The sequence below is a fragment of the Astatotilapia calliptera genome, chromosome 10 (genome assembly GCF_900246225.1).
Source record: "Astatotilapia calliptera chromosome 10, fAstCal1.2, whole genome shotgun sequence".
NCBI classification, from domain to species: Eukaryota; Metazoa; Chordata; class Actinopteri; order Cichliformes; family Cichlidae; genus Astatotilapia; species Astatotilapia calliptera.
The window spans coordinates 16,352,403-16,375,174 of NC_039311.1; the positions used below are offsets into that span (position 1 = coordinate 16,352,403).

At 41.6% G+C, this 22,772-nt stretch overlaps 1 protein-coding gene across 4 annotated transcripts in view; it reads right to left on the reverse strand.

Moving 5' to 3' along the window:
* Positions 1-22,758, reverse strand: part of LOC113030261 (T-lymphoma invasion and metastasis-inducing protein 1-like) — a 50,862-nt gene extending 28,104 nt beyond the window's left edge. For 2 of the 4 annotated variants that reach the window (XM_026181518.1, XM_026181515.1), the window contains exons 1-8: positions 22,529-22,758; positions 8,545-8,639; positions 6,432-7,087; positions 5,337-5,623; positions 3,975-4,247; positions 3,665-3,896; positions 2,158-2,330; positions 1,379-1,603 (exon numbers count right to left, since the gene is read on the reverse strand). In XM_026181518.1, the coding sequence (XP_026037303.1) occupies positions 1,379-1,603; positions 2,158-2,330; positions 3,665-3,896; positions 3,975-4,247; positions 5,337-5,623; positions 6,432-7,080 (1,839 nt within the window). In that variant the 5' untranslated portion in view covers positions 7,081-7,087; positions 8,545-8,639; positions 22,529-22,758. Of the gene's footprint in view, positions 1-1,378; positions 1,604-2,157; positions 2,331-3,664; positions 3,897-3,974; positions 4,248-5,336; positions 5,624-6,431; positions 7,088-8,544; positions 8,640-17,387; positions 17,577-22,528 lie in introns of all 4 variants that reach the window. The other 2 variants (XM_026181516.1, XM_026181517.1) reach the window with 2 other exon arrangements.
* Positions 22,759-22,772: the final 14 nt, after the last annotated feature.

Sequence of the window (22,772 nt, forward strand, 5' to 3'; positions counted from 1 at the left end):
TGTATCACAGGGTGGGCCGTGGGAGGTGAAACACGGGGACACACACTCACAGTGAAACACAAAACTAGACTTAACGCTGCATTAGTTCCCGTGGTCACCTATGTGGAAGTGTGAAAATATTAACACAATTAAAAAATATAAAGAATTACGGAAGTAGAAGTTTGAATGTTTTTTCACATTTGTTTGTTCCCCTCACCTCTCCTCAGATTTATTTATAAAGTTTACATAAATATGTACAGATAAAATAAATAAATATAATTATCATTCAAATAATTGCAACAATTCTTATATGTTTTATATGTCATTATATTTCCACACTTTCCACTTTTTGATCTTTTATTTTTCTTTATCTCTGTGGTTAATCCCCATTTTCTTTTTTTCCCACAACTATATCCTTATTGGCAGCTCCGTGACTCAACTGAAAGAAGTCAGTCAATGACATAAACCCTGCTTGAGGCTTGTTTTCTTCTTTGATGCCACAGTTTCAGTTACTATGTCTTTACAGCAGGCAATCAAAGTGCTTCCTTTTAAATTGCAGCTCTTTTACTTGATGAGGATTAAGTGCTTTCTAGTTCCTTTTATGTTACATATAACAAGAAATAGAAAGAGCATTATGCAACAACACCAGTATAAAGACAGATGCAAAGACTTGCTAGGACAAGGAGGCTTATTGTTAATGACCACACTTCTAGGCTTTTTTTCTTTTTGTAAGATTTTCCAGTCAGTACTGGCTACCATCACCAGCAACTCCAGACATCCTGCATGGAATAAGCCTAAATCAATGTTCTTTTGAAACTGAACAAAAACGGGTTCTGGAAAAGATTTGAAAAAGTTGCAATGTTCTTAAAAGACCTCTTGAATCTAAAAAGATTAGTCAGGTTTACCTGTGTGCTATGTGTCTGTATGCACTGCGTGCAAGTGGACTCGCATGTGTTTCTAAATGAGCGCCAGCTGGAATAAGTGAAACCATTTTTGGTTGGAAAGGCTGCTTTAGAGCATTTTTGCCTGGATGACGGCATGCTGTAAAGATGATTTAGTGCCATGATTTCAGTGCCGGAGAGTGTCGGTGCAGTTTAAGTCACATCTATAAACTGCCTTCAGGTGTTTTCATTCAAATTAACTGGAAGATAAAGAGGTGAGGACGGTTTTTAGCCATGAGATAACAAACCTCCCTACAGTCGCATTTTATGGGCATAAAGTGTTATTAATTTGCAATAATATGACAAAATTAAAGGGCATTTGTCTCATAGGTGTTGTTTCTGTAATGCTCCACCACCTCATGTACAGCTTTAATCTGTTTGACCGCTTTCAGTATGTCAGACTCCTTGACACTTAGCTCCACTTTTAGCCCCAAACGACCACCCGATTGACCCCATACCTGCTCAAGTATGGTCTTTCTCTTCTTGCCATCAGTGACAGTGGACAACTGCATGTCTCCCATTTTCTTCATTTTCTCATCCATATCAATCTTCTGCTCCAGCTTGCGGATTTCAGTTCGCAGCAATCGCACGGTGTCCTCCCTGTGGTGCTGCCGAGCAAGAGCAGTAGCACACGCCGAGTGGATCGCCGTGATCCAGTTTTCCAGTTCTGTTTGGCCTGATGTCTGAACAGAAGGAAGGGACCATGACAAAGTGAGTAACGATAGTGAGCAGATAAAATAAAGAAACTGACAGCTGAAAGAATTTAATCATGACTTCCAATATCGGCCTCTGGGAGGAAATGGTCATTATAATCTCATCATCATTTTATTACTTTCTTCCCATTCAGTGAGGAGAGCTGTCATGAATATAAATAGACAGATTTTAATATTACACAATGGTCAGTCTGGTGGATCACTGTCACGGTGTGACAGCGTGGCCTTTAAACATGTCAAACATAAACACAAGGACACAGGGCTGCCTATCTCCAGCACATGATGAACATGTATTGGTGTGCCACATGCAAATCCCCTAGAGGAAAATAGCTTCCAGTTTCCTGTTTCTCTTTATGTTTGATGCTGGTATGTACAGTAGCACCAAATAACAAAGACAGGATATAAAAACACTTGACCTGTATGCATGAATGCCAACCTGATTTAACTTTAACTTGCATAAAATATTGTCATGCCAACTCAGCTTTAAGAGTAGCCGATGTTTTAAATTCCAGTGCTTCTCTCACCTGGAAGAGGAAAGCATCTCCCACTGAGTTGCTGAGACAGAAGACAAAGTCTTTCTTGGGATGCTCAGGTACAGCTTGGACAATGCTGTTCTCCACCCACAGCGCGTGTTTGTGAACGCTGTTGTGGTCGATACCTGAACGGCCATCGTATTCATACAGGAAGAGGGTGCAGCCTTGAAGAACGCACAAAAAGAAAGGAGTTAAAAAAAAAAGACAAAAATATGTTTTTTTTGTTTTGTTTTGTTTTTTTACAGAGGTTATAATAAGTACCCTTAAATCAATTTAAACATCCTTCCTTTCCCTGAACTTTATTTAAACAACGATTATAAAACGTAATAGTTTAATACATGAACCTATTTTGCTATCAGTACAACTAAACCTATAACATTACATTATGAAGATAAGACTGATTTATTTTTAGCATGATGCATAGAAGAGATGCTCTATCTTATGCATTTCAACAGGACAGGATCGGATTAGGCATGGATTTCGCCGTAAAATTAAATTGTGATGAAGCTGAGGGGAGGAAAATGCAAGGCTGCATTGAAGAGTGTGAGAGAGGACAGCAGAGGTGAAAACCAAGGGCAGGGAATGTGTTAAAGCTTATATGAATGTAGTTTAACAGCAGAGAGAGTGTATGGAAGATTAAACAGCTTTGGGTTGGTTATCTGAATGAGATTAAGATTATTTTCTTAGTTGCAGAAGCATTTGAAACCCAGCCACAGAGGCCACAAGCCAGGAAGCTGCTAGTGTCGGTCGGATTGCGGCAGCAAGTTCATTCAACTTAAAATCTGTGCCAACTCAAACATGTGGCACAAGAGAGGTGTTAAAGAAAGGAATGCACATAGGGTGGAGTGGGTGGAGACAAATGTCAAGGGTAATGTGTGAGATAAGGATAGCAGCAAGACTGAGAGTGAAGGTTTACAGGAAAGTAGTGAGGTCTGCTATAATGTAAGGCTTGGAGACGGTGGAGCAGACACAAACACAGGAGACAGAGCTGAAGATGCTAAGATTTTATTGCTGGAAGGAGAGAGAATAGAAAGATTAGAAATCAGTAGATCAGCAGGACAGCTCAGGTTGGATTTGGACATAAAGTTCCAGAGGCAAGGCTGAGATGATTTGGCCATGTGCAGAGGATATTTTGGAAAAGTGATGTTGAATAAGGAGCTGCCAGGCAGGAAGGAAAGAGGAAGACCACATAGTAAGTTCATGGATGTAGTGAAGAGGGACATGCTTGGTTTGCGTGACAGAGGAGGATGCTAGAAATAGAGTAAGATGGAGGCAGATGATCCAGTGTGGGGACCCCTAAAGGCAGCAGCCAAAAGAGTAAAGGTGCAGAAGCATTTTTATGTACTAACAATTGTGCTTAGTTAAGCATTCATAAAGTACTCAGACTGAAGCTGGATGGACACCTGCTGCCTTACAGTTTCTGCCTATCTATCAGTCACACGCAGGTAAAATCCAACACAAACATTAAACATAATAGTGCTGAAAATCTGTGCAACACCTTTCAGAGAAACCCAGTATTGTTTCCACTTGCGTCTCGCTGCAGGTTCCACCTTCTTGTTTTTCTTATGAACCAGGAAGTTCTTCACAGCCAGAGTCCCTGCTTTCCTGACTGTGCCGTGTGCACAGCTAATCAGAGTGTCAGGCGGATACATACTACTGAGTGTGCCGCTACTCTGCTCATCACTTACAGCAGAGCCTGCCTCCTCTGTGCAGTCTCGGCCCCGATTTGTCTGACGAGAAAAGATTAAGGAATTAGAAATACACGGAATTTACCTATATTTTAATAACATAGGAAAAGTGTAACTAACCCAGGCTTGATTGTCTAGCTCCTTCCGGAAATTTTCATAAACTCCCCCCTTGCCTCCTTCGCCTCCTCTTCCGTCAACTCCTCCAGCGCTGCTGCTCCCACTGTCGCTGCCATTAAAAAAACTGCTCTCTGTAGCTGAGTACACTGAAAAAGAGGCAGACATGGCCTTACACCGCCGGGAGAGCAGTTCTCCTTCTCCATCTATCTCAGGGGCAACGCCATCAATCCCACTGTCGCCATACTCGCTCCCCTCGCCTAAAACACCAGAGATGTCCTGTCATCCAGAAAAACAGGGTAGAAACAGATTAAGCATTATTAATGGACGGAAACTGGTTTATTTGCACAAAATCAGACAGAGAAGTAACAGCTTCAATCTGCATAACACAAGACGTTAATTCTCTCACACAGAACTGACAGCGTAGGCTGCACAAGCGGTTTCTGGGTTTACTTTTGTTTGTATACATGAGTTGGCAGTTGCATAAGTGCACTTTAATATCCTTTTGTGCTCATTTTTGTATGAATTTCTGATTTTTAAAAAAGGCTTTCCACTTTGAGTATGAAATTTTCTGTGCTTTCACCAAACTGAGTCTCCCTCTGTTCTTTCTTTTTGTTTCGCTGTGCTGTCAGTCTATTTATATCTAACAACCCCCTCAGCCTGACTAGATGAATATATAATAAGCACTTATGGCGATCTCTATCCAAGGGTGCTTGGGGGTTCTGGGAATGCATTGAAAGAAAAGCTTGGTTCAGTATTTTGGTACTTTTTGTTTAGCAACTTTGTTTTTATCAGTGACGCACGGCAACTAGGGAGGCATGGATATTATTATTTATTCTACTAATTTAGCTTTTATGTTTACCTGCATGAACGTTACATAAACTTTACTTTCCTCCTCTTACCCTTTGATTTTATCTGTTTTAGTAAGATGACAAAGAAAATCCTCTAGATAAAGTTCAAAGTTCAAAATGTCTTTGTCGTTCAAAGCTCAGTATGTGAGCAGAAGTCCCACGGTGACTTTCTATCTGACTATCTTTCTGTGTAATCCTCTTCCCAACTGCACAAATATACAAACATGTTTGGATGCTTGGATTTGCAAAGATATAACATGCATATACACCAGTCCAGAGCACAGACAGGAAATTCCGTTGGTTGTCAACAACATGTTAATTACTTGATGAACTGGTGTCATGTCTGTGATGCCCCTGAACTTCCTGGACAGCACTGGTAAACAAAGTCCTCAATTATTCTAAGTTTAGAAGTCTGTATTTTTTCCAATACTGGAAAAAAATAGAGCAAGAAGACTTTTACCCTTAGTCCTGTTCCATCTGCTTTCAATACTTATCGGTATATATATTCATGAAATACCTGAGTAGTCTGTGCGCGTCGTCCCTGGAAGGTAGGGCAAGGTGTAGCCGGAATACCGAGCCCAGTCAAGCCTTCAGAAAGGCAGTGTGAGCGTCGGCAGGGGAGCGTGAAAGCTCCATACCCCCCACCATCATCCTCTGCTGGAGACATCAAACCCTCCTCCACTTCCCCGTCTCCGTCGCACTCGGCTTCTCTGCAGTTTTTTATGTAACGGCTCCTTTGCCCCCTGAAGCCCGGACTCTGCTGGCTGCACAGATGGTCCAGAGACGATGCCCTCTCAGTTGAGCCTGGAACACACACACAGGTGGTTATTGCAGAGCACAGTGTGTATTTGTGGGCAAGGTGAGTTCTGATTACTGTCAGGTACTTTCAGTTACCTCTGAAACATTTGACCTTCTCCATATGTGCCTGTGTCCTTCAGTGAAAGTCTGTGATTTTTCTTGAGTGATTATGAATCTGTGTGTGTGTGAGGCAAACCCATACATTATTCTGAATGAGACGACCACCTATGGCAGTGCTCAGACCTTCAGCGGTTGAGTTACCAGGTACCGCCTGCTGTCACACTGAACCCCTGCAGCTCCTGCACAAAACCAGTTAAGCTAACAACCCTGTGATCAGTTGAACTGCTGCAACTGATAGATGGCAGCTAACCTTCAATCAGCAGATTTTCTCAGATCATTTTCTCCCTACTCAGTGAGTGCCTGCAATTTTCCCACTACCCTCCCCCTCATCACCTGTTCACTGAATCAAATCAACAGCTTTGAACATGTTCCCCTGAACTTTTTTTCCCCCCACTTATTAGCCATCACCAGTGTAGCTGTCGTTATTTTTGGACAGCTACATTGTCTTGTCTTTTGCTTTTATTTGTTGTTGTTTTTTAAATAATACAAATAGAAATCTTGAAATATATTTTAATTCTATTGTATCAGAAAATATGTCGGTGAAGACTTCAAGTCATCAAATAAAAGCATAGGCCCCACATATCCTGTCACTAATGATGTCTACATTTCTGAATGAGAAAACTACACATGCTTTCTGCAGGTCTATACAATCTACCGGTAAATATGATGCTTTTGCTTCTGTGTACATTCTCACCTGTGCTGCCTTTGCTGCCTCTAGGGCATCTAAACTGCCCCTCCTCCTCTTCTCCTCCATCGACCATCTCCTCTGTGCTGGTCAGATGCTCCTGGCTGAGGTCAGACATAGAAAACTCCAAGCTGTCTTCTCTCCACATGTCTGCTGACTTTGATCGCTTCTTTTTATTACTTGCTCCCTCTCGGGGTCCTTCAGTCATTTGCTGCAGGAACCTTTCCTCTGCAATAGTGTCCCCTTCCCCCGTTGAGTCCTCTCCTCCATCCTGGGCAATGGTGTCTGCCTCTGAGGTTTCGGGAGTCGGCGTGGCCAAGGGGTCATCATCGTGCTGATAGGACTCCGGCCTCATTGTCATAGCGACACGCTGGGTCCAGTGAGGGTTGATGCCAAATTTGTCAAACTCATCTGCTGCATTGAAAAACTCTAGTCCGTTCTCTACCAAGGACTGAGGGATGCTCGGGGTGCTGGAGGAACGGGTTGAGGCTTCAGAGTTTCTGTGATTCTGCTTCACTGAGGAAGAGTGCCTCGAACGGCGGTTGATTTGCTGCTTGTTGGAGACACGGAGTGAGCGGGTCGTGTGCTTACGGGAGAGATGTCTCGGCACATCACCATGGATACTACTCTCTCCATTTTGACTCTCCACGTTTCCCATGATTCAACTGTGGATCAAGTAATAAAGTTTGCATATTACATAATTTAGACAACTTCTTCTTAAAAGATCAGAAACCAGATACAAAAGTAGTTTAAAATTATTCCGTAATGTTTGCCACATCATACGGTATAAGATAATATATTTGCATCTTTACTTGTATGCACAAAGTTTATGAATCACAGAAAGTCATTAGCACACACAAATTGCATAAATGGGAGCTGGTGTCTTATCTAATGGTGAGTGAACATTGTCAAATTCACAAGTAGCAGCACAGATTTTAGACAACACGCATATCTGCCATCTGTTGTACATGGATGACTTGCTTTGTGGAGATCAAAGAAAGAAGAAAGAGTTTGAATTAAATAAGAAAATTAAAAAAGATTTAAAAACTTAATCAGTCCTTTCTGTTAAAGGAGGCGTCTGGCCTTGAGATTTTGTTAGTAGCCTTAAAATGTGTTCATTTCAACTACAAAAACTGTCAAATACTCAAAGCAGGTGCCAGACCCCTGGTCAGATATTCTGTACTAGAATATCTATCTATGTAAGGTCAGTCGATTTTGATAAAAGAAAAGAAGAAAAATAACCTCACAACTGGCAAAAGTAGTGGTTTAGATATACAACTTGTTTCTGAATCAATATTAAATTGACAAATCTGTCTTTTAATTGCAATGTCAAAACATTTAAACAAATATTCCTTGTGTGCCATACTTCTAAAAGTAAAAAGGTTTGAACCAGCCCTCTGCAAGATCTAAATTGCTGGTAATGAAGTAGATCAGTGTGCTGCATGAGAGGTTTGATGGCACATTAAAACTTATGGCTCAAAAGTATCAGTGGTCTCATTTGATTTGCACAGCATGCTTGGATGTGTACGCACATTATATAAAAGGTTTGTTAAAAGTTTCCTGCTTTTCCATTTTATCCCAGCCTGCTGTTCATAATGCATCAAAACCTTCTTTGCTTTTCTAAGTGCCTATAAAATCTTCAAAAAAATGAAATAGCTGAAGTTATAAATCTCTCAACTCTGACTAATTTAAGTGTTCTGCCAGTGCACTTTTGAACTCCAACACAAATGCACTGCAGCGCCTTTTCTCCCTGAGCAGTGTTCAAATTATGCACTAACTATATTCCCAACACAGAGAATCAAAACAATCAAAGAAATCACTTTAGAGCTGTGTTATTTTCATCATGAAGTTATCTCAGCAGCCCACTTCACCTCAATCTCTCTGTTACACAAGCACATGGAAGTGCTGAGTCAAAGGCTGTCGGATCAGTTTGTCCTCAGAGAGTCACACATCATCAAACCCACACCATCAGGTTCTCAGTGTGGGCTCGAGCTGCAAAGACACTGGTGAAAAAATCTGCCTTAAAAAGTAGTTGTTTTTTTGCTTGTTTAGTCTATCAGTCCTTAAAAATCTATTATTTCTGGAGATTTGTGCATCATTGAAGTGTGAAAACTGTAGTTACCGATGATTAAGCAGCCACATCACCAGCTTCCCCGCATCAGAGCGTTGCGATCCCATAATCCTCCACACATCCTCATACGGTGGTGTCAGTCTGCCCTGACAGAAACAAGGAGAGAGAGAGATCTTTAGCAGTGCTCTCACAACTTCAAAGTGACCTGATGTGTCAAACGCACACAGAGAAGAAGTGAGAAGACAAGTAGAAGGAAGGAGTACCTGCCCAGTATGTCACATAAAGCTGGTCAAGTAAAGCTGAAAAGGCAGCTGTGAAGAATGCAATATAAGACGGTCTGTAGAATATGAATGTGGATGATAAAAGGGAATAAATCACAATGGTTTTTAAGATAATGCAGTTTGACTAAAAAAAAGACAGAGAAACAAGAAATAATCAAATGCACACATATAAACAGCTCATCAGAAACAAAGAAAAGACGTATTGTCTGAGCCTGAAGGGTTTTTTTGGGGGGAAGGGAAGGGGGGACTCACAAACAACCACAATTTCTTCTAACTCTACCCTGAAACTCACTGCCCACCAAATCCACGCAGACGTGTAACGGCGTGTGCACAAAACATTTTGGGAAACACCCCCTATTTCGGTGCAGACAAAGAGAAGCGCACACACATACACACCAACAGCAAAATGACAGAAGATGAAAGAAGCTATGGGAACGATTTTGTGCTTAAGACTCAATTAAATGATCCATGCCAACACGACCTAATTTTCTCTAATACCAGCCCTGAGCTGCGTAGAGTAGACCGAGATTTCCATAATGTGCTATGTATAGTGTGAAGGAATGCAAGAGCAAACATGCTTGCTGTTGTGAACATTTGCCCAGTAGTTAGTCTGCTGCAAACGCATTTGACTGCAGCCGGATAAGCCAATAAGCAGGAAAATGATGGAAGAAAGCCCTCGTGTTGCCATGTACAACAATGTACTTTCAAAGCATATGGCCACTAGCGCACTGTTTGGAGCATCTGTTTTGAGATACCACATCTGGTGAGTCACCTGTTTTTCGAATGCAAAAGCATCAATTGTTCCCCCGAGGTCTATGTTGCAGGTTTAAGTAAAATCTTAATTTTACTAAACTTTGACTGCAGCTGCTATTTTTTTCTATTAGTGTTGTTGTTCTATATACAGTAATCTTTTTTTTTTTAAATTCTCTGGGGCACAAAAACAATAAGTCAACCGTGTTACAGTTCTGGGAAATGACACAGAAATGAGACTTTAGATAACAAGAAGTAAACAGGACAATAAGAGAAGTGAAGGCATCTGATCAGAAACCTGATGGAAACTACAAAGAGGATTTTCAACTCTGACTTTGCACCACAACACCATGTGTGCAAACGCATCCGAGATAGGCTAGTGCAGCGCATCCCAACCCCAGCTGTGGGAAGCAGTTACATAAGCTGAACTTGACCCTGATACAGCTCTCCTGCCTCTCATGCAGTCCTTTATATCTCATCTCTCCTACACCCTCTGTCCCACTGAGGCCGACCCACATGCTGCCCCCCACCCACCTTAAAAAAATAGGCTGAATATTCATTTTGGGCTTATGGCTCCTCTGCTGGTTCATTTTTAACAATTACTATAAAAACAGGACTTCATTGTCTCAGCTGGAGTGCTTTATAGATAGATTAACATGTGGAGTAAATGCAAATCACTAACACACAAAAACACTGATGACCCTTTCACTGAATTTACATCCTTTTTGCAAACCCATATATTCTATAACATACAGGCTATGTCGGGAAGGTGCAAAACACACACACAAATGCACAGGGGTCAAACAAACAACACAATCCTGAGTGACAAAACACAGGGGAAATCAAACCACTGCCTTTCCTCTGGCAGTGTACAGTCTAAAATGTTTAGTCTCTTCATTTTTCCTCTTCCCGGTGCCCCCCAGCAAGGCACCGCAGAGGGAGAAGGGTAACAAGGAGAGGAGGGAGAGCTCTCTGTTAAACCCCTGTAGAGCTGAGAGGTGAGGCGAGGCTGGAGGCGAAACACATGAAGAGGGGTGGGGGGAGGTCGAGTCTGGTACAGACAGAGAGGGAGGGGAAAAAAATACTGGGGTATGACAAGAAGTTTGATAGGGAAAAGTGAGAAAATGGGAAGGAGGAAGAAATAAAGACGGCGTGAGAGGGAGAGATAAAGTCAGAGAAATTGGGGGGTCCTATTGTTGCTGAGCTTTAAGTGGATAAGTAGACATGTGCTCAGTCTGCCTCTCTTCAGGCTTAATTGAGGGAGCCGAGACAAAAGGGGAAACATAATTATTCGCTCTCTTTCTCTCAGCCTCTCATTCTCGCAGTATATTAACGCATCGGGAGAGTGTATTACCACGGCGCACCGTGCAACAGCCGCCAAAGCATCATTACCATGCACACATGCCCACTCGCAATCAAGCACACACATGCACACACACACACACAGAGGGGACAAAGAAAGAAAACTGGAGACAACAAAATTCCATATTTAATCTCCACAACTGAAGATAAAGAAGGTAAGCATTGTCTAAATATGTCACAAACAGCAGCACTCACATCTGTCTGACTACAAACCACACAGGGCCGAGGATTACCGGGACTGGAGGCTCCTTTTACCTGCGCTGCCGATAACAGCTCTCTACTGGAGCTGTCACATTCATTGTGCCACATTGTGACTGTTGCATTAGTCAGTTGCTCAACACCTATAGGCCCGCACGTCTATCACCTAACGCATGAACGTAGTTTGCTGTGGCACACGGCGGAGTACTGTGGAATAAAGGCAGGCGCACACTTTCAGTCAGACACACCTGCAGGATCCCAAGAGAAATGAGAGCTGGTTTTTCCGAGTCACAGCATGCACTCACACTTTTTGGAAAAATACCAAAGGCCTGTCAGAACACACTCAAAGGAGACACACCCTACTCTCCCCTGCCAATCTTTTCATCTCTGCACCTGTCTCACAGCACCGCCCTACGTGACACACAGCTCAGCTCAGCAGACGCAAACTGTACGTGATGCTGATGTAGCTCTACACTGTATGCAACTGAAGCCAAACAAAACATGTCACTTGTTGTCTTTCATCTCGTCACTGTGTTGACTGTATTCTGGAAAAAAATGTTGCAACCAGACACACTGAATTTTCACAAGTGAATCACTGAGCTCACTGTTAAAGACAACAACTCATCACGACATCATAGTATTTTACAAATTTACTTCTATGGCGGCAAACAGTCTCTCACATGCTTTTGGGCCGCTTTGAAGCCCTTAACGACACTCTTTAGATGTGCTTCATCCAAAAACCTAAAAAATGATGCTTAAAAAAGGAGATCAAAAGAAATAAATCCAATCTCTGCTAAAGACTGCAACAGTGACTACGCTAAACATTGCTGAAACCAGAAAAGCTCCCAGCTTGACTGACCTTTCTTTACATCTTCAAACTACAACACCCCCCACGAAGCTCTAAAACACATGACGTAATTATTGGAATCACCCTTCCCTGAGGCCTTTCTCCTGCACCTCTCACATTCTTTGAATTGTTACCATTTCTCCTCCCACTTGGCGGAGTGAGGTTTTATGCTTACTCTGGGGAGTTAAAAAAAAAGGAATTACTATTGGAGGAAAATTCAATCCAAAAACAAGTCCAGACAGACTGCCATGGGAATGTGACAACAAGGCCTTATCAGAGGATCTCTATGCTCCTCTTTTTTTCCATGCGCACCTGCACACACCACATGTTAGCAAACCACCAAACTTACCAAAATAAGAGCATGTTTGGGTGCAGGAAGCCTCTTGGTCCAAATGAATAAGAATCACTGGGGTTATTCACAAGTATGCATCTGTTTGCAAACATAGGTGGGCACATTGTTCACATTTGAGGAGGAACCACGTCTATCTAATGCCAAGACAAGAGTCAGATATGCTTTTGAAAATATAATAATAATAATAATAATAATAATAATACATTTTATTTGAGGGCGCCTTTCAGAAACCCAAGGTCACCTTACAAAAAACACAATTAATAAAAGGAACAATAGTCATAAAATACATAAAATAAGTTAAAATTACAAAACAGAGCGTGACAACAGATAAAATCAGCATTAAACCATTGTTGCGACGGCAGTGCACGCTCCGCCGCACTCCCACAGTTCTTTTGAGACAGGACTGCCTGAGACATCACCAGCAGAATTCCCTGGAAGAGGGAGATTAGCTTCTATTCATCCTTCCGGGATCTGACAAGGCACGCGCCCCAATTCTAAGCTTAAACACACATGCAGATACACAAACAGTGTGTGGCTGCAAGCACGAGTCTCGATTCCTTAAATCAAACATTAATTTCTTTTAACTGGCGAGGGACAATTGATAATTCCTTCCTGAAGAGGGCTTTCATTTTGAGGCCACAGAAGCAAAACGCAGAGATGACAGAACAAAGTGGAGTGGAAGGATATGAGATGATTGTTATTCATTCACTATGTTCCCCACTGCTTGTCATCCTCTAACACAGAAGCGGAGAAAATTAGACTGGGTTTTATTTTAGTAGACAAAACAATTCCTTAAAAAAATGTTTTTGGAAAGCTAGGAAAAAAAATGTAGCACAGATTGGCAATGTGACGTAAAAGACTTGAGATTTGGGGTCAGTGTGGCAACCGAGGATCATGTTTAAAAAAAAAAGATAAAGGCCAGTGGAATTCACTGTCAGCCAATTCACTCTGCTTGGCTCCTCAAGTGTCACTAACCTCATTAAATACGCTCCTCTGGCTTTCTAAGAGCTTACGCTGTATGCTCCTTAACTCAGATTTCAGCTGACTGTCTCTGCAGCAGGGTGCAGTCAGGGATTACCATATTTTAAAGAAGATTTTCTTCTACCTCCCGCTCTCCATTGAGCGAGGAGCCTGAAAGAGTCAATGAAAGTGTGTAGATTTTGATGCTCTGCTCTGTAGCTACTGCTACAACCTCAACTATCAGGAGTCGCTGCATGAATTCAAAGTCAGGAAACCCCACAATTTAACCTCCATTACAATGCAAGGCTTTTACACTAGAAGATCAAGATATCTCTGTATTACATCCAACTCAGACTCTTGTTGTAGGTTAATATGTGACATGATAAGGTCAAAACCACATGTTGTAGCGGACTGACTGGCACGTGAAAAACTACCGTGTGCGGTTTGTTAAATATTAATAAATCATCCCCTTTTTTGCCATTGCTCAATCAACGCTCACTCGTCCTTCCTGATGAGATGGTGATTGCGCAGACAATCGGTTCGCAGTCATCAAAACCAATCAACTGAATATTCATGTGGTGATTTTCTGCTTCAAATATGTGAGGAGGAGTAAAAGAAATGGGCGTGAAAACATGTTGGAGGAAGATGAGTCAAAAGAAGGAGAAAAAGATGAAAAAAGAATAACGCATTAAACTAAAAATTGGAGTCAAGACGAGGCAAAAATACAACTAATCTGTTACTATTTTTAATCAAGTACAGTACTATACAAAAGTCTCAAATATTATGCCTCCAAGGAGCATGACTTCCAAATGATTTTAAAAGAAGTTCTTGGGTAATAGTTCTCCAGTCTTTCTGTAGGTCTTTCACAGTTTTGAATCTTTTGGCAATCACTAATTTTCAGTTTCATTGTCTTTGTTTGTTTGTTAAGTCATTTAACACTGATCTATGAATCATAAATGGAACCTAACTCAAGGGATCACCAGATATAACAGACAACAGCAAATAATCTTTTTGAAATTGACCCCCTAGGTGATTTGTTACTAGGAGCCTGTTGCAGAAATGTGCAATTTATCCACAATTCTTTTGTTATATCTCCAAAAAATGGCAACGATAACACAGGTTGACAGGCATATAATAGTATTTTTGCACCAAGGTGAATCCCAAAGAGCTGTAAGAAAGAAGACAGCAGAAGACATGGCAGGCCTAACATATTATCTCCACCAGATAAAAAGTCAAGACCTTCAGAAACTTGGTGGAAAAACTCCACTAAACATCTGACCTGAGAGATGCATCGTGCCCTTCAGCTGATTTATCTACAGATTGCCAAAGCCTCATCAGAAACAATCTCAGTCCAAGGATAGCTGTCAAGAATACACTTTTAACTCGGAAAAGACACCAGAACTTGGCTGAAAACAACAGGAATTACAGAGTGATAAATTCAAATGTCTGGGTTCAAATCATCAGCGATATAAACAGGAAAGGTCAGGAGTGAGGTATCTACAGCTATCTGCAACACGGATGCTCTGTCATGGTTTGAGGCTGCTTTTTAGTCAGTGGTATTGTCAAAACTGACTTGAATTGAAATTACTAACACATGCAATACCATCTGCAAAGCATCTGATTGGCAGCACTTTTATTTTTCAGTATGTTAATGATCCCAAACACACTGCCAATACAGTAAAAGCATAAATATCAGTGATGGCCTCCCAAGAGCTCGGACCTTACCATTAATCAAACAGTGTGGGAAATTTTGACAGAGAACAAAAAAAGGCAGGGAACATACAGATAATAGCTCTGAATATCCTTTAAGAAGCCTGGAAAACTATTCCTGAAATTACAAGAAAGCTTGCCTAAAAGGGTTCAAACTGTGGTGACGAATAAAGTCTGAACTGATCACCTCACCAAGGTTAAAAAAAAATCATGGCCAAATCCAAACAATCTTTATATTAGCATCTTCAGAAATGTAAGTCAAACCCCGGCACTGCCACAAAGTCACACACTGACACACATCAACAGTCAAAGACAACCACAAAGTGCTTTCAATGGAGCCAAATTGGCGGGTAATACTTCTGTTGTGCTCTGTGCTGGCGGAAGGGACGGTGAAAAAACAGAGTGAGAGTGGGTGTGAGAGAGGGATAAGAGGGTTTTAGGCAAAGGTAGACTGATTGAGGTGGGAGGTTGAGACAGGGGGATGAGATGAGAGAGGCAAGAGAGTCTGAAAAAAAAGATGATGATGGTGGTGAAAGGGGGATGAGAGGCTGTTAATGCGGCGGGGAGCTGGTGGAATCGAGTGTTGGGCCACAGGTAGACAGATGAGAATGATGTGTGCTGAGGCGGAAGGAGACACGAGAGGTAAAGAGGTGTAGTGGTGCTGATAGGTCCTGAGGGGCTGATAGAGATGGATGTTGTGTCAGTTCAAAGTAGGCCAGACGTGAACAGACCTGATTTGTTGTCAGTAATGACATGACTGCAAGACTATCAGAAAAGAGAGCCATTGAAGAGGCCATTGTGTGTGTTACAGTGAGTTAGGAGGTGACCAAACCACTGTCTCTAAAAATGATGGGAGCAATTGTTCCAGGAAAACTGGTAGTTTGCTACTGTTTTGATGAAAAAGCTCAAATATGTTTGCAGTCTTTAATTACCTTTCAAAATAAAAGTTGCTTGCAGAAAATGGGAGTTATGCACATTAAACACAAAAACAATTAATCTTTGCACACAAACTGAGATTATCCACATTGATGTAATTCTTTGACTGAGTTGTTTACACAGGACTTATAGGATCCAGTCTTTCTAACAAATACGAGTTTACACGATCTGCTTGAAAATGGTTATTAACCCAGATATGTAAATGGACTTCTGTGCTAATTCCACGCCTGAGCTCAGTGAAACAAAAACAGCAGGATTAATCTTTAATTATTACAACTATACCAGTACAAGTTTACTTATATTATTGAAAATGATTCAACATTTCAGAGTAATGCCAAGAGAGTTAATAATACACAAAGCAACACTGTTATCACTTAATTAAGATTACTGCTAAAGCTATAGTACTACCCTAATCATTACCAGAAAGCAAGAGCGAGGCTTTGGCACAACAACAAACTAGGTAAGGCGTAGATTAGTGGGTACCGTGGGAGTACTAGAAAGCGAAAATTAAAAATTAAGGGAAGAGACGGTATTGAGACAAAAGCGGGGGAAAACATCAAAGTATAAACCTGTCAGAGGTAATGTAATGAAATATGTTAGCAGCAGAGGAATGGGCAGCACAGAGTGAGGCCTGAGGGAGTTGGGGGAGGGGAACAGCAGGATTTGGAAGTTATCTTAGTGCATCCGTGCACCTGAGTCAATAGCAAGGATAGCAAACAAAGTTTAGCTTGAAGGAGACACAGGAGACAATGTGTTGCAGCGAGGGACAGGGGTAACAAATGCTCAGGAAGAATGTGACAGGCAAACATCGGCTCACTGTGCCGGCTCTCGGGTCAACACAGGTCACAAACCACCAAAAACAATAGAGTTTAGTTCTGGGAAACTTAAACCTATACACTATTCAAAGGAATTAGAAGACGAGATCGTTCAAAATAACATGAAAATAAAAACACAAAACTATGGCAGTAGCTGAAAATATAAGCTGGAATTTCAAGGCTAGGTTTGCAACACACATACTATAATTTTCAATATGATCTAATTTGTTTATCTCAGTTACCACCACACAAACTGTGGTCTCTTTCTCCATTTGTTCATCTCATGCAGAAACAGAAACATAACTTGCGTGGCAGTAAGGTGTGAAGCATTCAGAGAATGACACAGGGGACCGACGCCCAGTTCTGCAAATTTCACCAGCTGAAAACCACACACACCAGTAATTCTAGTAGACAATAGGTCAGTTTCCCACACACAGGAAGACTAAAATAAGTCTAGGGCTGAAACTAATGGTTATATGCACGACTGAGTCATCTTTCTTTTTTTCTGATTATCAGTTCTAAAACCTGTCATAAACATCATGAAGACTAGTAAACCACAGTGGGCTTGTTAGAACACGGATCCTCACATTACTATACCCTGATTCGAGCCAATGGGGATGAGATATCTTGTGGCAAACACAACACTGTTGTTGAGATGAGGATATCAACGGCATGTTACTTACGGGGCATCTCTTCGGAGGATGGGGTTGGATCTAGGTCAATGGGTCCATTTCCTTGGAGTTGATCTCTTGTGCAGGCTAAAGCTAGGGGGTTATTGTTTGGACTTTGAGTGGCTACAGTGAATAGATCCTCCTCTGTCAGTGCATTAGTGACCTGTAAAAGCTCCACACGACCGACATCTGAGTGCCAGCCTGAGGGGAGAACAACAAAGACAACCTGACATCACGCAGGCACATATGCACACACTTTCACGTGCCTAAAAGCTAACACACCACAGGACAATAACAAAATCACTCAATATGAAAGAGCCCTCATAAAGGACTCATCACAGCTTTTTCTATTCTTACCCCAAAGAAACTCGCTCCATAGAACAAAGAAAAGTCATGCAGCTTTGCCTGTAAGCCCTTGCTTTTGTCATTCTCACACACACACATCATACTGTACATACACGTACATATTTGCACACACTTACAAATGCACATACAGGCTTTTCAGACTGCCTTGCAATATCCCACTGCATCACTTCCAGGTCAACAGGCAGGGACGTAAAGTGCGACTGTGTGATGAGAACTGAGTCGCCTGCCAGCTCTTATGAGGGGGTTGAGGAGAACGATGGGGCCGAAGAAGGAATAAAGAGAAGAGACAATGGCTAAGTGGCCTGTTTCCTGTGCTTTAATTATACAGCCAGTGAGTGTGAAGTTAGACAGAGAAACAGATTCCAAACAGGAGAGTAAAGATTTCCAATCAGAGATAAAAAAACAAACAAAAAAAAGATCCCAGGAAGGCCAAATCTCCCAGTGCAAACAAAGCATAAACACAGTCATTGAAAAAGTTCTCTGCACTGCCGCAGTAATACTAGCTCTAAATCCCTACTCAGCACTTCACACACACACGTGCATTTCCTCTCTCGCACTCTGAGGTCTTTTAAAGCATTTTCCTGTTCAGGTTATCTCAAAGCAAAGCTTCCTTTTTCCATGAAACCACACACTTTGAAACGATATTCTTTAGAAGGACAGGTATAATCTCACACTGCACACATCCTGTGGAGACTGATCGCAAAGTATACCAAATTATACATATTATGAATTGAGGGTGCCCTAGAAAATAAAATCTAACCGCTAAAATGCATTCACACACACGCAAACGTGTTTCAACCTCATCAGCTGGTATCCGGAGCTGATGTGTGGGCTGGAACACCACACTGATCAGAGATAATGGGCAGACATGACAAGGGTGGTAATGCTGTCACACAGAGAGTAAGGATTGAAATATTTCATGATGGAGCAAGAGACGGAAAGAGGGACACAAAGAGAAAATAAAGCATGGGAGAATGAGGGAGGGAGTAAAGGAAGGAAGGAAGGAGGAAACTCCTAATTCATCAGCAGACAGAACAGACAAAAGGGAGGAAATGATGAGAGCACATGCCAGCTCATGTCAGACACCCCTCCCCTGCTTAGACCCCCGTTACAAATTAGAGGCATCCCTTCTGCTTTTTTTTACTTCTCATCAGGGGGTTAATGTTAAGGAGTCTGGGACAATGTTCTCCACCTGATCTGCAGTGCTTAGGTAACAACAAAGTAGTCCTGCTCAACCAGACTAGTGACATTTCATAATGGAAAAGCAAAGACGTTAGTATGACATAATCACGCATAGTCACATACGCATTTCATAATTTCCAAATATTTCACAAGTGCCCAGAAACATCCAGATGTGTATGCAGTATATGTGATATCCAAATGATTTCCAACCTATTCAACTTTAATAGGGAAACATGTGTGACCCATCAACCCCCACAGCACGGTTTATGACATTACGAGATTTTATTAGAGTCATTTTTATTAAATACAACTGAGGAAGTTAAATTATCCAGAAAGAAGAGCTGGGGGAATATTTGAAAAATGTATCTTTGCTTTTGATTTTTTTGCAGCATAAACATATTTTCCCCTGTTCCGTAACTCATCTTACTAACCCACAGATTCATCTCATCCACTTGATCTTGACCCGCTCGGTTTCAGAGCTACGGCCTTTTTTGTTACAATCTGCATTGCAAAGGGATTCCCTCTGCTTTTGCGTATAGCCGGAACTGAACCAGCAGCGTAATTAGAGAAACTCAGTGAAGCCAGAGAAGAGAGAGGGAAAAAACAACATTTTAACTTCCCCCCACCCTCAGCTGTCAGTTTTCCCTTGCTTTTCCCAAAACAGACTTCAGCGATATTTCTCTTCTTACTTGGCTCCAAATGACGGCAACAGACAGTGAGAAACATGAACACACACACACGTAGAAGACACACACAGAGAACCCAGAGGCGCACACTGAAATACAAACATTTAAACAGCTTGATTGCATGTGGGGATGGTGGTGGGGTTGGTGGGGAAGAGCATAAGCCCCACATTTGTTTAACAGCAGAAATGAGTGGACCACAGAGGAAGAGGGATAAAAGGTAAATTTAGAAAATAAGACACATATAAAGACTGTTCCTGCATCGTGTGTGTTATATCTTTAATTATTAGATTTATTCACTGCAGTAGACAACACACAACAGACGATGATGAAGAAAAATACTATATTTGTTATTTAATGTATGCAGGAAACTGAAATTTACATGAAAAGATCAGAGTGTATAGTTGATTTGGTGACTCTTATTTAATACACTAATTATACCTACGTATCAGTGCATTTATAAAGAATATGTGTTAATGTCGTCACGTGAGATGGACTACATCAGAAAGCAAAATTCTCTTCCCCCAAAGGAAACTCGTCATTGTTAAGTTAACTTGTTTTGTGATTAAGACCTATCCAAGCTGTCGGTAAATTCAATGTTCTCTCTGAACTGAGCACACACAGGCCTTAAAAGTGAGCTGATAGAGCATGAGAGCAAGTGTATCAATCTGGGTCAGTATGTACACCTTAACAAACAGACACACACTCACCAACCCAGAGGGTTCACTTAACAAAGTCCCATCCCCCTTTCATGCTCACACACATTATTAGCCTACAGTATACACAGCACAGTGTGGTTGTGTGGATGTGCACATATTTGTTCCGTGCACACGCTTGCGTACACAGTAAATGGACACAAAAAAACCTGAATGGGATAATGGCTCCATCCCTCCTCTTTTCCCCCAGCTTTTGCAAAGTCTGTCATTTTTATAAATAAATAAATATATATATATATATATATATAAACAAAAGTGTGCGGATATATACGCGCTTACACACACACCAGTTTTTATCTGTCACTGTAAATCCTTTCACGGATCGCTTCCTCAAAAGACCCTGCCAATATTCAACTTCCTCATGGCAACTGAGGCATTGAATTGTGGCAAGAAGGCGAGACAGATAAGGTGAAGAAAACACAAGAAAGCGACACAGAGATCTGGTTTAACAGTCATCAGAAGAAAGAGAGAAAAGCAAATATTAACAGAATGAACACAGTTTTTCACCAAGTTACAAGGCAGAGCGGGGAAATTGATTTGCTGTAGAGCTCTTTGTTTTACAGTTTGACTCAAAAATGTGCTGTGACAGCTCTTATCGGGATTCTGTGGAAGAGAGGCGTGTAACAGTCTCTTTAAAAGTTTGCCTACTGAGCTGTTATGATTTGACTTTATATAACAGGGATATCTTTTGGGGTTAGCCCTTTGCTTGGCTTATCAAACAACCACACCGATATCAAACCATCTACTGTAAATACTGCTGATAGGCAGTGAGGCGTTTGCTTTCCCTATTAGGTCCCAAAACAACAAAATGACAGCAAAATGAAAGGATTCCTCACATGGTCTCTGCTGAGTAGATAATTGGTGTTGAGAAAAATCTCAAGCCAACCACCAAAGGTTTTTTTTTCCTTCCCAGCAACGAAGAGGGATTTTAAGGGTGGAGGAAAGGACAGCAGAGGCTACTTGCCCTTTGATCCGCTGTAATTTTTTTGCTGTCTGGATCCTGGCACAGCTGAGACCTCACACCTCCTCTAATGCACACACGTTTGAGTGACAGATGCTAAATATGCCTGCAGTGTTCAGTAGGAAATGGATATTTGAGGAATCCCCACCAATTTTTCTGTATTTCCCTTACTTTACAATGTTTCCCTACTTTTTTATCATGTATTGCTGCCTACTGCAACTCTGCTAAGTCTTCTGTACCAATCTGCCTTTAACTGCTGTTCCCTCAAGACTTTCAGTAGCTCTAAAGTCTCCCTCTTTGCCAGTCTCATCCTCCGCTTCACTCTTTTGCTTTTGCTTTTCTCCTCTCTTAATATTCCCACACATACGCACATGCACAGAGCAGGCTGATGTCTTTATCCAAATTTCTCAGTGAATCTGTCTTTCTACATCTTCCATCGTGAACCTTTGATGGTATAATGTCGAGGACTGAGTGCTTTTTATGCTTCTTCACAGAGCAGATGCTAACAAGCTTCTGACAGGCCATAATTACTGAAAGCAGCACTTGATCTTTTGATCTTGAAATGAGAGTAATGACACTTTTATCTCAAGAAATTTCATAACTCTGCATATCAGATCTGTTACAGTATGTGAACGCACACAACCAAACACATGCACTGGATATAACACGCCTCACCGTGTTTCCCCTACTCTTAGAGAACAAACGCCACAGCTCAAAGGGCACTGCCAGGTGCTGTGGGTTCAGAGCTGTTAAGGTATTTTATCATCATTAAATTAGCACCACTGGGAAACTAGGCAAAGTCCCAACACAGAAAATTAATGATTGATAAGCTCCTTTCATCGTCACACATAAAATGGCCATGCAGGATTAGCATTTAAGCAAAATGGGCTTTCTGTGCAATTCTCGTGTATTTATTTCAATTTGTGTGTGACAAGAAGTGAGCGGAAGAACCTAAAGAGCGGAAGAAAGAAAAAGGCATCCCCCAAACAGTAACAGAGCCTATACTGTACTAGCAAAGAAGAGTAGTCACACCATGTGTGGGACTGCACAGCATATCTTAACACACATAAAGACGTACACACAGGTATGCCACAAATCGTATACTCTATGAAGACGCACACGTGCTACACACAGTTAGTAACTTATCTAATCACACATAACACAAAGCCAGTCACCATAGGCAACAGTTTCTACCTCTCACAAAGCTCACCAAACGTCCTCAAAACAAGAAACAGGTCTCTTTACCTTTACTTAATAGGTCCCCGTGCGTGTTGCAGTTAATCCCCTGAACTGGTAAAAACACAGCCTGTGTGCGTCCTCTTCAAGAATTAAAAAGAGGGAAATCCTTGCATCAGTGAAACGTCTCCCGGACTTCAGCGCAGCTTTTACGCACACACAGACTCATACTTGAATACTTGCTGTCTTTTTGCGTGCCTACACCAGACTGAAGGCTTAGTAGTGGAGGGTGTGTGTGTACTGAGTGTAAGCC